Source organism: Argiope bruennichi, chromosome 6 (genome assembly GCF_947563725.1).
Source record: "Argiope bruennichi chromosome 6, qqArgBrue1.1, whole genome shotgun sequence".
In the NCBI taxonomy this organism is placed as follows: domain Eukaryota; kingdom Metazoa; phylum Arthropoda; class Arachnida; order Araneae; family Araneidae; genus Argiope; species Argiope bruennichi.
Genome location: NC_079156.1, coordinates 119,835,644 through 119,852,605, shown reverse-complemented (window position 1 = coordinate 119,852,605; position 16,962 = coordinate 119,835,644). Strand labels below are relative to the sequence as shown.

Below are 16,962 nucleotides of genomic sequence, written 5' to 3'. Positions count from 1 at the left end.
TTGAACAATACTTAAGCCACTAATGTGTATATTTCCTAAATAAAATGCTGAAAACTTTTGATTCCTTATTGTACCGGAGCAAATCAGTTAATTTGCAGATTAGCTATGTAATCAGCACATTAACAGCTTTTGAGCTTTAATGGTAGTATACATATTGTTTTCAATTATGCTTGGAATTACAATTTTATGAAATTTTGTTGGTTTCTTATATTCTCATTTTTGTTCACAGCTTCCATTCATCTCATGTAAGGCACGAGCTTTTAGCTGAATCCATGAAAGCAGGCACACCATTTGCCTTGTGGAATGGTCCCACGATTGTTGCTTGGCTAGAAGTAAGAACCATATTCTAATCATTCCATTCAAATTTATTCACAAAATATTTTGCTTTAAGTTCAGTGTTCATTTGTATTTACACCATAAATTTGCCAGTGTTCTGCTTTGAGATCAGGTGGTAAGTATGTATGTAGGATGATCTATAAAATCCTTCTAAGCACTTTAAATTCAAAATAATGTCAAATGATAACCAGGGGAGTAAACCTGTGTCTAGTGTCAAGGGACTATACTGTATTTTTTTCAGATATATAGCGCTCTTAGTGACGCATTTGACAGTTATAAAAATAATTTTAAAAATAAAGGTGATTAGATAAAAATCCAATTAGAAAAATGAGCTCTGTACCATAATAAAAACACATCAAAACGTTTTATGGAGTTATCTGTAAAATTGGTGGAGATATTTGTGATTCAAATTATGAACTTTCCAGAACTTCAAAAAGGATTCATCCTAAAATAAAATATATATTTAGATCCGCCCCCTTGAGTGCGTTTTTCAGATTTTTTATTATTATTATTTTAATTTGCCATTGTATAACTCTGAAAAACTGCATGATAATAAATATTGCAGGTGCATTTTTTGATTTTAGGATGAACATTTTGCAAGTAATAGAAAATTTTTAATTTTATTCTCAAATATCTCCTCCAATTTTATAAATAATTCCATGAAACTTTTTTCTTTGTATTTATAATAGTGTAGCACGCATTCTTTACTAAATAGACTTTTTGGCCAGTCTCCTTTATTTTTTTTAATTATTTTTATAACTTTCTTATTCCATTGCTAAGGATTGCTGTAACCTCTGAATAAATTCAGCATAGTCTCTTTACTATAGGTATATATTATTTTCCTTGTTATACGCGATGCCATTTTGAATTTAAAGTGCTTAGGACTTCATTGATGGTCCTGTATATTTTTAGTGGAAATAATTTTTGCGAAATTCTCCAGGAAAATTAAATTTAAATTTAAGCATGCCAATGATAATTTTTCCTAAACTAAACATTTTTATTAACAAACTAAATAAATAATAAGTAATTTTTTAGTATATTTTTTTCTTTTCATAGACACTTGATTTAAAAATTATGTAATAAAATTCATTTCAAAGATTTAAAGTATTATTAAAGTTTATACTAAAGAAATATATGCTTTCAAATGAAGATTTGTTTTTTAAAAGCCAGATCACTGAAATTTTTATTACAGAATAGAAAAAAAAAACTTGTGAATTGATAAAATATATTGTTTTAAGTTCTGAAATTTTTTTTGTTATTTAAAGTATATATAACATCTTCCCGCGAATCGCAGCGTTTTCGGAATCGAATTTTCTTATTCTTGTGGTCGTTTAGTTTTCTTTTAGATATTAATTCCGCGATATTTTTAAATCGTAACATTTTTTATGTTATTTTATTTAGTTTATTGTTCAATTGATCATATTTATTTTACTCCGTGATGTATGCTTTAATTTCTTTTGTACAACAATCAATTAATTATTTTAAATCAGTGGCATGCCTGTTGAAGCTTTCTTAGACTATAATGATTTAAAAAATTGCTTTAAATTACTTTACTATCTATATTTTTGACGTTTTTGAATACTAAGTGTATTTAATATCCTTTCTTCATTAAATTGATTTTTAAGCATACATAAAACTTTAAAATTAATGTCAATGAAGCTATTTTTTTAACTAATTAGGAAATTCTATTTTTGCTTTATTAACTTATTCTATTTCCTGATTAACTTATTCTTTAGGAAGTTATGTTTCTGCTTATGTCAAGTAAGCAAAATACTAAATTGTCACTTTAGGTAATCTCAGAATTATTGATTATTTTATTCATTTAAACACTTTTCGCTCTCTCTGTATTCGAATTTAGGTCTTCTGTCCCTTTATCTTCTAATTTCTGAAACATTCTAAATAGTACCTTTTGATTTTCAGCTGTGGGTTGGTATGCCGGCATGGTATGTTGCCGCTTGTAGAGCCAATGTGAAAAGTGGTGCTATCATGTCTGCTCTGTCAGATACAGAGATCCAACGAGAGATAGGAATCAGCAATCCCCTTCATCGCCTGAAATTAAGACTCGCCATTCAGGAAATGGTTGCCCTGACAAGCCCATCTGCACCTAAACCTTCTAGAACTGTAAGTTTTAATGAAAACTAGTTTTAAAAAGTCTCCACTTTATCAGCTCCAAATTATTTCTGACCTATGAATGTCGGGTGATTCAAAAATCCGTTAACATTTTAAAATGTCCGTCTGTTTGAATATTTAACACGAAATGGAAATGTCCGCCTGCCTGTGACGAAAATATCTCAAAAACTATTTGAGCTAGACGGATGAAATTTGGTGTTTTGTTACACGAAATTTGTAGTTTCCTATCAAATTTTAAGCAAAATCCATTCCAAAAAAGTATCTGTCCGGCTGTTTGAATATTTAACACGATAATTATGAAACAAAGAGAGCTAAATAGATAAAATTCGGTGCACTGATTTAATATCTATAGTGTAGACAATTATCAAATTTTAATCCAAACCCAAGAAGGGGTTGACTCTCTATCGGTTGTACGCTTAAAACTATGTAAAAGCAATAACTCAAAAACGCAGGGACTTAAATAGAGAAAATTCGATATGGGATTTTATGACTACAAATGTAGTTTTGCACTGTTTTTTTTTTTTTTTAATCTGTTGAGGAAAACGCTTTTTAAACACAAATTCGATTTCTGGATATTGTTGATTATTATTCGGATACCAGTGATTAATCGCCAAAAAATTCGCCAAGAATCCCACGACAGATTCAATAAGAATGTTAAATTCACGCCAAAGATTGGTGTTTCGTAATTATTAAAGGTCAGTGCCCTGCAAGGCGTTTTCTGGTATAATACCATTGTTGGAGATTAAGCAAGGAAGATTTGGGTAGATCACCCTGCTGGTTTCCTTCTAAGATCGTCAATACATATTTTTAAAAAATCGCTCAAAACAAACTTAAATTCTGAAATAAAAGAATTTTTTTTTCTAAAATTTTAAAATGCTGGTTCCTATGTGCATTGAACCTCTATTATGATTACTTCTATTATAAATTTCATGGCTGTAAGCGTAATAGATATAGGTAGACACGCATACACGCTTCCGTTTACGAGTATAGATATTTCTATATTGCTCATTGTTTATAGCAACTGAAACATAATTGCAAGCTGATAGAAAATATTCCGTTCCCATTTCAGAGTTTAGCATTTGGAGAAATGAACCATGAGTGGATGGGTAATGAATGGTTGCCAGCTTTAGGTCTTCCACAATACCGATCTACATTTATGGAATGTTTAGTAGATGCTAGAATGTTAGACCACCTGACGAAAAAAGATCTTCGAATCCATCTTAAAATGGTTGACAACTTTCACAGGTAAGGCAGTCCTGTCTCTCTGCATTTATGATATCTTAATTACAGGTGATATTTAGTTTAAAATTAATACATCAACTTTTATAATTTCTTTATATCAAGTTCTATAATTATATATATATATATATATATATATATAGATAGATAGATAGATATATAGATATATATATATACTGAAGTGACAAAAATCATGGGATACCTCCTAAAAACGTGTTGGATCAAATTTTGTCCATCAAAGTGAAGTGTGGCAACTCGGCATGGACTCAACAAGTCGTTGGAAGCCCCCTGCAGAAATATTAAGCCATGCTGACTCAGTGGGCGTTCATAATTGCGAATGGCTAAGTGGCCAAATCATTCGCTGGAATTTCCAAAATGTTCTACAACCAATCACACACAGTTGAGGTCTGGTTATATGGCGCACTGCCATCCATAAAAATTCCATCGTTGTTTGGATACATGAAATCTATGGACGGGATTTAGTGGTCTCCAAGTAGATGAACATAATCATTTCCAGTCAATGATTGGTTCAGTCAGACCCAAGATCATTCCGCGTAGAAACAGTCCACATCGTTATAGAGCCACCACCAGCGTTCACAGTGCCATGTTGGCAACTTGAATCCATGACTTCGTGGGGTGTGCGCCACATTCGAACCCTACCATCAACTCTTAGCAATTAAAATCGTCAGTCATCTGACCCAGCTCATCGTCTAGAATCCAACCCGTATTGTCAACAGAAGTGCTGCAGGCGATGTCATGCTGTTAGAAAAGGCACTCGAATCTGCTTCCACTGTCATAGCCATTTAAAGCCAATCTCCACCGCACTATCTTTACGGACATGTCCTTTGTACGTCCCACATTGATTCCGGCCGTTATTTCACCCACTGTTTGTCTGTTAAAACTGACTACGCACATGTCGCTGGTCTTGGTCATTATGAGCAGACGGACGACCTCGTGTTGTCCAGTGTGTCAGACTATGCCTGAAATTAGATATTCTCGGTACACTTCTAGCAGTGTGGATCTTGGAATGTTGAATTTCTTAATGATTCCCGAAATACAATGTCTTTCAACTATCAACTAAATAAGCTCCAACCATCATTCCGTGTTCAAAGTCTGCTAATTCCCATCAGGTGGCCATAAGCACACCAGAAACATTTATACATTGAATCACTTGAATACAAATAAAAGTCCTGCCAATGGTCTGCCCATTTATAAATTTTGTACGCAATACTACTGATGTTTACATGTTGCTATCATGACTTTTATCATCTCATTGTACATAATTGATTCTTTTGTGCATAAAAATTTATTGCAATTTTTTCACTTATGTAGCCTTGAGTTTTCTTGTGTTTTGTAAGTTTGGAATTAAATACTGATTATTTTTGTATTTTTAGATTTCTATATATTAAATATTCTACAAAAATTCTATATCCATTTTCTTTATAACTGTAATATTATATTAAATGTTTTTTACCAATTTATCTCTCATATGTGACTTAATTTTATTTGTTTTGAATTTAAAATAAGAAGTATTTATCTCATAGCATTCTGTTGTATGCAGTTTCGGGAGTTAGATGTAATTCAACATTTTGATAATATATATCACGCTTTGAATTGATCAGATTTCTTTATCTTGGATATTGTTTTTATTATAATCTATCTAGGCACATATAATATCTCCAAGTGGCAATATGCACAATGGGAAAATTCATTCAAGCATTTTATAATACAAACCATTGGATACGACCAAACTAGAACTACCAAGTTTGGCACATAGTTGCTTCGTTGGTAGTAGGGATAACAAAGTATTTTTCAAAAATTGTATGAAAAATTAATCGAAATGCTAAGATTTTTTTTCTTCAAAGAGTAAAAAAAAGAAAAAAAAATGCCCTAAAAAATCATTTATATATTACTTTAAAACTCAAACCAATACTTTTAGTGATACCAGTTTTTATTTGCTTATTATTTTTCTTCTAATTTCAATAACTTTTTAGAAATATTTCAATTATGTTTTACAACAATACTTTTCACTATTTTAATTATTGCTTTTATATATATACAGTTGAGACAACTTTTGTGTACACCTTATTACTGCTATAATTAGGATAATATATTTTTTAAGTAATATAAACAATATATTATTCTGAAATGTAAAATTTTCTGCTTTCATTTTGATCTCCTTCCAGTTAGTTTCTATACTGAATTGAAGATTTTTGTAATACTTTTTTTTCTTCCTTAGAACCAGTTTACAATATGGTATCAGCTGCTTGAAGAGAGTTAATTATGATAGAAAAGCATTAGAAGAAAGGAGGAAAAGCAGTGAGAATGAAATTAAAGGTGCAGCTAGAAATATTTTTTTAACATTTCTTTTTCAGAAATATATATCTGTTAATTGGGTTCAAAGTTGCGGAGTTTGTCACAAAATAGCCCTAGTGCTGCTTTCAAACAGAATGTTAATGTAACTAAATTATACTTTACTTATTCGCAAAACTTTATTTAAACTTTATTTAAATACAAGTTTGTTCTTGAGAAATGAAACAACCATTTGTTACATGCATGAATTATTTGTGTTTAGTAAAGTTTTCAATAAGCTAGAATAGAAATTACAATTTGTTTATATAATTTTATTTTTATTAAATGTTTATGAATTCTTGCTTTTAACTGCAATGCTGTTTAATTAACAATATTGCAGTATAAATAAATCTTGTATAATTTGCACTGTGCCATCAGTAAATTAATTAATTATATAGTCTCTGTTTAAAATAAATTTCACAATGTATTGAGTCTTTGACTCCTTTGAGAACTAAATATTTATTATCTTTGGAGAAAAGGGGTAAAATGAAGAAATTGTTAAAGATCATTATTATTATTGGCCTAAAAAGGGAATCAGCTCAGACAAATAGAACTTTTTATTTCATAGGTAACAAGATCAACACTTCTTGTTTAGATTACAAACAATCTCATGTTAGATTATAAATAGGCAATTTGTAATTATTGGTTTTAAAACAATTCTTGTTTCCTTAGGAATTTTCCTAATGGAAAAAGGAAATCTAATATAAAAAGTATTTTGCATGTTTTAAAGTTTCTAAAACAAAATGTATAAACAGTTTTAGAGGGTTCATCGGAATCCTGAATTTTTGTGATAAAATTATTAATCAGAACTTATTACAATTATCAATTGATGAATGATTATTTTATGCAAGGGTCATTCTGAGTTTTTATTCAGAATATATGTAACTCATATCTAAGCCATGCTGTATTTATATATTTATGAAAATATACATTACTTTTTTATGTGTTTTTGTTTCTAATTACACAAATCTTCAGTGATGCTGCTTTTATTTATTTAATAAAAATACATTACTTTCTTGATGTGTTTTTATCTCTAATTATATGTTGTTTGTTCTGTAGATGTCTTAGTTTGGTCCAATGACAGAGTCATAAAATGGGTTGACAGCTTAGGATTAAAAGAATTCTCCAATAATCTTATTGAATCTGGTGTTCATGGTGCTTTCATTGCTTTGGATGAAACTTTTGATCACAATGCAATGGCTTTAGCTTTACAAATACCTACAACAAATACACAGGTGTGTTCCCTATATAATACTTTTTCAATTACACTCTCCTATTAAATGATTAATTTTACTTAATTTACTTTATTAATGATTAATTTTACTTATGAATTATTTAATATTTGTATTATATAAAATTTTTATTGAAAGACCTCCTTATAAAATACTTCTTTTCCTTTAAAAAAAGTTTTCCTTGTAGTTAATTTTACTGATAAATTATTTAATGCCAAGGATTAATCACCAAAGAAGTCATGATAGATTCAATAAAAATGCTAAATTCACTTCAAAGCTTAATAATTAACATTTTGTAAATATTGGACAGCAGTGCTATGCAAGACGTTTTCTAGGATAACACCTTTATTAGAGTAATCGAGAAAGTTATAGGAAGACCACTTCTGTTGAGTTTTTTCCATTTTCCAAGCAAATAAATTCCTAAAAAAAATAAATTCTATTCATTATAAAATATCTGGAATATACTTAAGCTTTACAAAGTATAATTTATCAGTTTCCTATATGATTCATTATATTCAATTTGTTATAACAATTTTTATTAACATCGAACTTTTCTTAAATGGCATTATGTAAAAGCATGTGCTGTCTTGAATCATGATCTTAATATAAATAAAAATCACCATGGATATATAAATAAATAGGTATGCATGCATGCATGCATATTCCTCATCTCCTTTTAAACGATTTAACCCATTTCAGCTGAATTTTGCATTCTTTCACTACAAAAGAAAAAATACTGTCAACTTTTCAATATACAATTCAGTTAACTTTCAATTCAATTAATTAAAATTAACTGAATTAATTTCTTTAATAATATTTTGTAAAAGCATGGATACTGTGCAATCTTGAATCATAATCTTAACGTAATAAAAATCATTGTGGATATATAAGTAAGTAGGTATGCATGCATACATGCAGATTCCTCATCTGCTCCTAAACAATTTAACCCATTTCATCAGAACTTTGAATTCTTTCATAACTAGAGAAAGAATACCGTCAACTTTTCAAAGTGTAAAAGTTAATTAAATTTTTAATTAATTAAAATTAACAGAAATACTGCCTTTTTTCCGAAGTAACTTCAAATAGTCCTTCAGGGCAAATACTTCCTATAAGAAATATTTTAATAAAATTAAAAATTGTACTATTTCGATGTTATCAATTCTATTGTGAGCTATATTTCTTTCAATTATTATTCAATTAAAAAATTTAAAAGCATTGAAATTAATTTTAACTTTGAACTGTTCTGCTGCTATTTTTTTTTTTTTTTTTTTTCAAATTCATTTCAATTCTTTTATTTTAGTACATATCATTTCACCAACTTTTTATTTACATCAAAGTAGTGATTTAACAATGCCTAAAAGCAGACATAAGTCAATCCCTCGAACGGAGACAAGAAAATTAGAGCCTTTCAAGTAAATGAAAGAGATGTACATCTAGAACAGCGAATGAGGGATTAGCCTATATATTAAACTTTTTTTTTTCATAGAAATAAACTTTGAGGCAAATTATCCGGGAAAAAAAAAACTACACCTTTATGAAATTTAAAATTTTATCTTGTAACGATACCAATTTCATTTTTTCGCAATTTTTTCCCAATTGTTATTAATTGTATTATATAAGATAAGTTAAAGTAGATTATCTTAAAATAAGAAGATTGGTAGATTCTAGGGTATAAGCATCTAGTACATAAATAAAAAATATTTATTTTTGCACCAAGTCAATTAAATAAAATAAATTTATCAAAAGCAAATTATGAAACTTATTGACATAGTTGTATTGAAATGTGGTACTAAGCTGACTATTTTATTAAAAGTAGGTTCTTATAGTGTGTACTGCCTAGAATCGCAAAATGCATAAATCCGCTATTGTCTTTATCACATTTTCAATCAAATTTGCTAAAAGTTTGATTATCTGTTGGATTGTGTTTTCGCATGCTTTTAAATGCGAAATTTATTTAAATAAAGTAATGTAATTTTAAAAAATGTAATTAAAGTAATTTTAATTAATAAAATGTAAGTAATGTTATTTAAGTAACAAATAAATGAAATTTGGTATATAATCTTGTGTGTGTTTCTTTCCTATACAATGAAATTCAAAACATTCATGTGTGGGACTCTGAAAATAAAAATTTGACCACAGATTGCATTCACGATCTTGCTTAAGGCCACAGTATTATGTGTTGGGGGTGTATATACCACCTTTATAAAAGAATTTGCAAGAAAAGGCACGTGGAAAAAAACACTCTTAATGTTTATAAATTAGATGTTTGATTTTATTCCCTTCAATTCTCTAAAGCAATTTTTTTATAATTTGTATATATTTTTTTTTAATTAAAAATCAAATATTATACCACTATTTTCTGCCAATTTATAGCTAAATATTTTTTTCAAAGATGACATTTTCTGATAAGCTAATTTTATTTATTTATATGTTATTTGAGTAAAGTTTATATGAATATTTCACTTATTAAACATACCTAATTATTGATCCATTTATTTAATCTTTTCTTCATTTACTTAAATGCATATTTTTTTTTTCTGCTTTTACTCAGGCTAGGCAGTTATTAGAACAAGAATTCAACAACCTATTGCTAAAAGGAACTGATCGAAGACCTGATGAGGTGAGTTTATTTCAGCTTAAGTTACAATTTTGGTTTAAATAAAAAGATTTTTAGTAAGCATTATAGAATTTCTGTTTTAATTTTTGAAACAAAAAAAATGTAGAATAAATATCTTCTACAATTTACTGTTTCTAGTTCTCACTTACTTATTGCATAATAAAATAATTTGAATCTTAAAATCGACAGTTAGCTACGATAAGTAAAATATCCGGGATATTGTTGTTTTTAATCCATTTAATCAATGCACAAGTAGCACTGAAGTTAAATGATGAAAAAGTAAGATGATTATTTCTGTTTAATATCATACACATTGTGCATCAAGAAGTTAGAAAAATGTCTTAGATCCAGAAAATATTTCACATTTTTTGTTGCCATATTGAATTTGCTATAGCCTTGATTCTGAATGTTTGTCTAAAAAAATAAATGTATTAATGTATTTCACGAGAAAAGAAATGAATTAAATCTTGTGAAGTGAAAAGTTGTTTTGTAAAAATAGACATTCTTATCTAAAAATAAGCCTTATTGGATTTACAAAAGAACGGTGTATGAGATATTGTTTGCAATTTTAAAAGTTTCTAAATTATATGTCTCTGCATAGGGTGGTAAACAGCCTATTTTTGAAATGTATATGTTTTCATTTTTTATATATATAATATGGAATTTCTAATGCAAAAATCAGTATTAGGAATTTCTTTTATCTAAGTTTAATTCTAATCAACATTGTTAATTTTTACTTGTTCGTGTACAAAGTGAAAATATTTTAATCGTCACCGAATTCTAACTCGAGATTTTGACGAATCTCCATGTTTCAGGTTTCACTGAGTTCAAAAAACACATTTTTGTCTGAACACGTTGACTTAAAAATGCTTTGGCTAGTCAGATGAAATTTGGTACATAGTCTCTGCACCACATTAGGCGATTTCTATCAAATTTTGAATGAAATCCATTTTAAAGAATTCTATCTCTCTTGGTGTATGAATACAAGTGATCTCGATAACTATGAAATACAAAGAACTGAACTGATAAAATGTGGTATGCAGGTTTAGAATTTAAAAATGTAGATTTTTATCAAATTTGAATCAAATCTGTTAAAGGGTTGATCTTCTATTGGTCTGGACTTTCACAAACATGTAAAGGTGATAGCTCGAAAATGCAACGATTTTAATTTTTGAAATTCGGTATATGATGTTGGAACTACAATTGTAATTCCACATTCAGTCATTCGAAAAAAAGCCATCTTAAAATCTTTATTTGCATGCTAGATGCAGTAAAAATCCAAAATTTGTGCCAAAAAAACTGTATTTGATAACTATTGGGCGCCAACATCATGCACAGCAATCGCGATCATGTTTTAAAGTCCATAATTTTATGCGGGGAGATTGGGATAAGACCTTTATTTGAGAATATACGAGAAAGTTTCGAGGAGACCATCTCCGCTGATTTTCAGTACTCTTAGTAGACTTTGGCCTGCTTATGCATTTTAAGAAATATATTGAAACCATTTGCTGGTTACTAAATGATTGAAAACTAGTGCTACATATTTATATAAGGCAGATTCTTTTTATTTATGATATTGATGACAAATTCAAGCAATCCATTTTTACAAAATGCTCTGTTATAATAAATCACCATTTATTATTCATTATAGTAGAATGATTGGGAGCTTTTTATTTAATTACTATGCCTAATCTTCGTTGATTAAAATGCCACAACGAAAATAGACACCTGAAGTTCAGATATAGACTCACATGGTGTGCCGGTGCCTCGGTGGCCTGATGGCTAGGTCTCGGCTTCGGAGCCGGAGGGTTTCAGGTTCGAGATCCGAATCCACCGAAGAGCCGTCGTGTAAGCGGGTCTGGTGCACGTTAAATACGTCAGGGCCAAACGTCCTCCCCCCGATGTGGTGTGAAAGTTTGGAGAGGGGTATGCCAGCTCAAGTGCCATTCTCGTCATCTGAACGCGGTTCCAAATCATGAGGTTCATCCCAAAATAGCCCTAATTTTGCTTTAAAACGAGACGTTAATATAACTAAGCTAAGTTCATGTGGTATCCCAGGTAGGAAATAAGGTCCACTAGTGTGTTGTGTAAATTGTCCAGTGATCAGACAGGTTACATAGAAGTTTTTGTGTAATGCAACACTGGAGTATTCCTTTTTAATATAATATAGCACTATATTGTATAATATTGTAAAAGAGAATGTGCTACCTGCACATGAAATTCTCTAAGTAGTTCAAAAGAGAATGCAAAGTAGTTCAAAGGACAAAGCCTGATTAAGCAATCAGGCCTTTAGGCAATGTAATTTTTGTTTACAAAGCTACTTTTCACTTTTAGTTTCTATATATGCAATATTTAAGATACAAATGCGGTATCTGACTAAAATAGCAAAATATTTCAACAAGAAGCAATTTCAAGACAGTTGATTTCATTATCAGGCATATAAAAAAATTACCAATCCATTTAAAATTACTTTTAAATTTAAAAGTAATTTTAAATAAAATGTTTAACAATTACAAAACTTTTTTTTAATCGAATGTAAGTACTCAAATTCAGTGTTTAAATAAGTTCTTGACTTGCAACCAACTGTAAGAAAGCTGGACATACTTGTTTGCAAATAAATTTGAAAATATGAAAAAAAATCTCCACACTATAATTCTATGAAATTTAACTGGCACATATTTTTTAATTTGAATAAATTCAATAATTTATTTGTTTTGCCTTTGTGAATAAAATTGAATTAATAAAATTAAATTCTTTTAAAAATACTATCAAACAAATTTGAAAAGTCAAGAACCCTGATCAGTTGCCTACTTTGTCTATATAAGAATTTGGCCCTTGTAAAGAGCACAGCTGTGTGATATTTCTACAAACTGATTGTACAGTTGTTTTTTCTAACTTTATTGATGTTGTCATTTGCAATACTTAAAACTTTTAGGTTCCAAACGTTCATTAATCATTTTTCCCACTGTATTTTATGGGCATAATTAAATCATCTATTATATGACCATGATTTTCTTTCTCTTACCTCGAGTAATCTTTTGGTACATTGGTTAAATATCTTCAGTCATTTTCTACTGCATTGCTTTTATTTAATATTTTAATTTTATTTATAGGCTCATAAGCATGCTGTTCATACTGTAGAAACCCATCATAATGTTCAAGGTGATCGACTTGTCTGATCCACCCATGGATTTAAAAGAAAACTGTTGTGACTAATTTCTTGAATATAAATTAAAGAGGCATGTAGAATAATTCATGTATGTACAGAAAAGTTGTTGAACTCACCCTGTAAGATAGAAGCACATTTGTACAAATATCTTTTTTAGTTCTCCTTTTTAAAATGAAAACTTTAAACTTCGAATTGTAGCATAAAGAATCTTATTTAAAAAACAAACGTTTTCTTTAAATAGTATTTATTTTCTGTGATTATTTTTTCCTAGTAGTAAACTTTTTTTCTCTCTGCCTTAGATTTTATTATGCAAAACCTAAATGAAATATGAATGTAGATAATTAACTCTAGGAATTACAGCGATTGTACATTTTAAAAAGCAATAAATGCATCTACATTGTCAATGTCAAGTATATATTTTTCAGTGCCGTTTTTCAGATTTACTTAATAATTAATGGCTATGCGTTCAAAAGCATTAGAGCCAAAATTGATGATACTTATTATAGATTAATCTTTTTGTTTTTACTAATCTAACTATTTCTTACAAATTCTCTATATAATAAATAAAAAAAAGCAGGAAATTCCTTTTTCTTCCTTTCAAATAGACTAAATATGGAATAACTCAAGATGTCATCATTCATTCAAAACAAATGTATGTCTTCTTTTTTTTTATTTCATGAATTATAAAAAATTTTAATATTATTTTGCAATTTCTTCAGTATGCAGTGAAGCATTTATATAGCAGACTTTAAAATTCCTAGGAGAAAATTCCATATATAATGATTTACAGAAATGCATATTGCAAAATTTTAATCATTTTCTTACTAAAAAACTGCCATGTACAATTGTTTTTTAGGTCTAAAACAGACTTAAAAGAACTAAAGTATCGTTGAAACTTATTTTTAAAAATATACAAATAGCCAGTTTTTAAAAGCTTTCATACTTGTCAAAATTCCATATTTCTTGCCATGTCTTTATTTTTAATGAATTCTTCTACATCTTTTATTAAGTTGATTTTCTTTTCACATTTCAAGACTATAAAAAATAAAAATTAAATCTGGCTGTAAAATAAAAATATTTTTTCAAGTCAAGAAAGGAAACAACAGTAAATAGAAAATGACTCGCCAGCGAGTATTTTTTGATTCTTTGTAAACGACTTTTGGTCTTCCGAAAATTTATATTACATTAAGAATCAGTAAAAGAACTTTAACTTTTCCTATTTAATTTATATCTTTCTTTATAAATGAAATGATTGATATTTTTTATTGTGGTAAGAATGCATAGTATTTTATTCAAAAAATTTTGCTCGATGTATAAATTTTATTTTCGCTATATATGTATATATATTGTTTTCTCTTGAAAATCCAAGATTCTTGATAAAAAGTTTGATATATAAAGATTTCACTGTGTATATATTTGGTTTGATTACTTAAAATTCCAGATTGTTTTTTCTGAGTGAAAACATTTTGAACAATTTGCAATTCATCCTGAAGAAAGTATTAGTTGTTAAATATAATTTATAAGATTACTCTTCATCAAAATGTATATTTTATTTGTTTTAAAATGAAATATGCCTTTTTTAATACTAAATATTTATTATAACATAAATATTTGTTTATGAAGTTTTGAATAAAATTTTAAATCAAAATGTCTTGCATATAATATGTTATGACCAATTTGTTGAAATTATAATATTAAAAATTAAGATTTTAAAACATTCCTAGTTCATTCCAATTTATTTATTACCTGCAGTTTTACATATACTTGTAATAAATGTTTTGCATATTCATGTAATAATAATTTAAAAATTGTCTGTGATACATTAATGATTATTCAATTTATTATAACAAAACAGTAGATATACTTCTAAAGATATATAAAGTTTTCAACAATCTTACAATATGTTTCTGCTGTTTGAAACTACGTTTCTATAGTAATTGACTTTTTAAACATTTACTGAGCTTAGTTTTGTATATTTCATCAAAAAATTTTCAGATTCATGGTAATTTTTTTCCCCTCTTGTATTAATTCAAAGAATACAGAATTTTATTTCCAAATCTGTATAGATGTGTGAAGTTAATTGTAGAATTGTATAAAAAATGTAGTTTACATGCTACAAAAATTGTGTAGTTACATTCCATGGAATTTCTTACTGTAATTTTTGTGAATACATTGTTGTTGTTATAAAGTATCAAGCCTCCCAATAAAGCACCTATTGTTTATGTAGTGTCAAAAATTTAATTCAAACATTGAAACAGCTTAAGAAAAATCCTACTGTTTAAAAGTTTAAATGAAGTTATTAAATTGTGTCCTGAAATCAGAACAATGTATATATTAACACATTATTGAATGGGAGAGTTTTGTCAAAATCGATACATCTAATCAATAATTTTATTTATAAGAGAATCAGGAAAAAAAATTCAGTGATTCTGGACGTGCATTCAGGTGTCAAAAAATATCACATAGTATCTCCTAGCAATAATGCGTTAAGTATGCATTTTTTTCGCAAAAATCATAGTGTGTTTCTTTATATTAAAGGGGTACAATTCCATTTTCCAAGTAATATATAAATAACTATTTATCTTTTATATTGATTCAACATTTCTAGTAATATTCTGACCTGAGTTTGGTATCTTTCAATGAATTTAACTAAATTTTATTTTATTTATTTATTTATTTTTTAGATAAAAAAAACTTTGTGCATCTCTGAAATGATTTGCAACTAAATAATAACAAATCTAAGTTATATTTTGTTTTCTTTTGTTTCAGAAGTAGATAATTTTTAAAATTTCTGAACTAAATCTATTATTATGATTCCTAGTTTTGCATTAGATAGAAATTAAGGTTTGCACAATTAGATGTAGTTCTTTCAAGTGAACGCCTTCTAAAAGTTGCACATGAACAAAGGTTCATCAGTGAAGTGTAAAGTTAGATGGGTCCAAGATTACTCAGCAATTTAAAATTTTTTTAAATCCTTTTTATGAAACGGACAATTTTATTCCTAATGTGACATTTTCCTGTCGCATTGCTTTGGTAATTATGTATGTCAATTTAAAGCTGTTTTATTATACCAGATATTGTGCATTTTGGTGATTGTATAAAGTTTTTTTATTTTACGTTTAAAAAAAACTTTTGATGTTGCATTTGTTTATTTTATATAAAAAAAATAGAATAGTTTAATTTTTTAAAATATTGAATAACATATTTGAATTTTATAGCTATTGGTTATCTGAATAATCATTATAGGCATTGTGCGAATTTTTAGTAGTATTTTTTATGTATGGATCATTCATTCATATGTGCTATGTATCAAATGCAATGTTGGATTACATCAAGTGCCATAGAATTAAATAGAATGATTATTATAAAGGAACGCTACTCTGTCTTCCGGGTGTATTGTATGCTCCAAGAAGTCCCTAAATGAAAGGTATGAATACTGCATATGAAAAATTTTAAAAGATTTAATTTTAAAATCCCCCTTTTTCCTACTAGTAAACAGACACATGGCATGAGAGAAATGAGAGCAATAAGTTATTGCAGTTGACAAATAAAACTTTAATTTCTGTAAGAGTGATTGAACTGTGTAATTTAAGATTATATTCTAGAATGGAATCTAGCAGAATTGAGTTTCTGTTAGATGTTTGTGATTTTCCTGGAACATATCTTGTAAAGTTAAGCCTATATAGTGAATATAATCTAAATGCATTAAAAACATTTTACTTTTTTTTTTTTTTTTGCTATTTAATGAAACGGGCAATTATTTCTTTTTTTATCTCTCTCTGATTTTAAGATAATGGGGTCATTTTATTTGTTTGAATGAATTTTTCTGCTTTAAGAATTAAAAATGTATCAAAATATTCCTAGTTTAATTTTAATTTTAAAAAAGC

The 16,962-nt window shown here is 28.1% G+C and overlaps 1 protein-coding gene across 3 annotated transcripts in view; it reads left to right on the top strand.

The window, feature by feature from the left end:
* The window catches only part of LOC129972659 (liprin-alpha-1-like), a 186,505-nt gene extending 172,031 nt beyond the window's left edge, over positions 1–14,474 (top strand). For 2 of the 3 annotated variants that reach the window (XM_056086872.1, XM_056086871.1), the window contains 7 exons: positions 230–332; positions 2,257–2,457; positions 3,536–3,711; positions 5,945–6,042; positions 7,117–7,292; positions 9,841–9,909; positions 13,020–14,473. In XM_056086872.1, coding sequence (XP_055942847.1) covers positions 230–332; positions 2,257–2,457; positions 3,536–3,711; positions 5,945–6,042; positions 7,117–7,292; positions 9,841–9,909; positions 13,020–13,085 — 889 coding nt within the window. In that variant the 3' untranslated portion in view covers positions 13,086–14,473. Of the gene's footprint in view, positions 1–229; positions 333–2,256; positions 2,458–3,535; positions 3,712–5,944; positions 6,043–7,116; positions 7,293–9,840; positions 9,910–13,019 lie in introns of all 3 variants that reach the window. The other variant, XM_056086874.1, reaches the window with a different exon arrangement.
* The last annotated feature ends 2,488 nt before the right edge of the window (positions 14,475–16,962 follow it).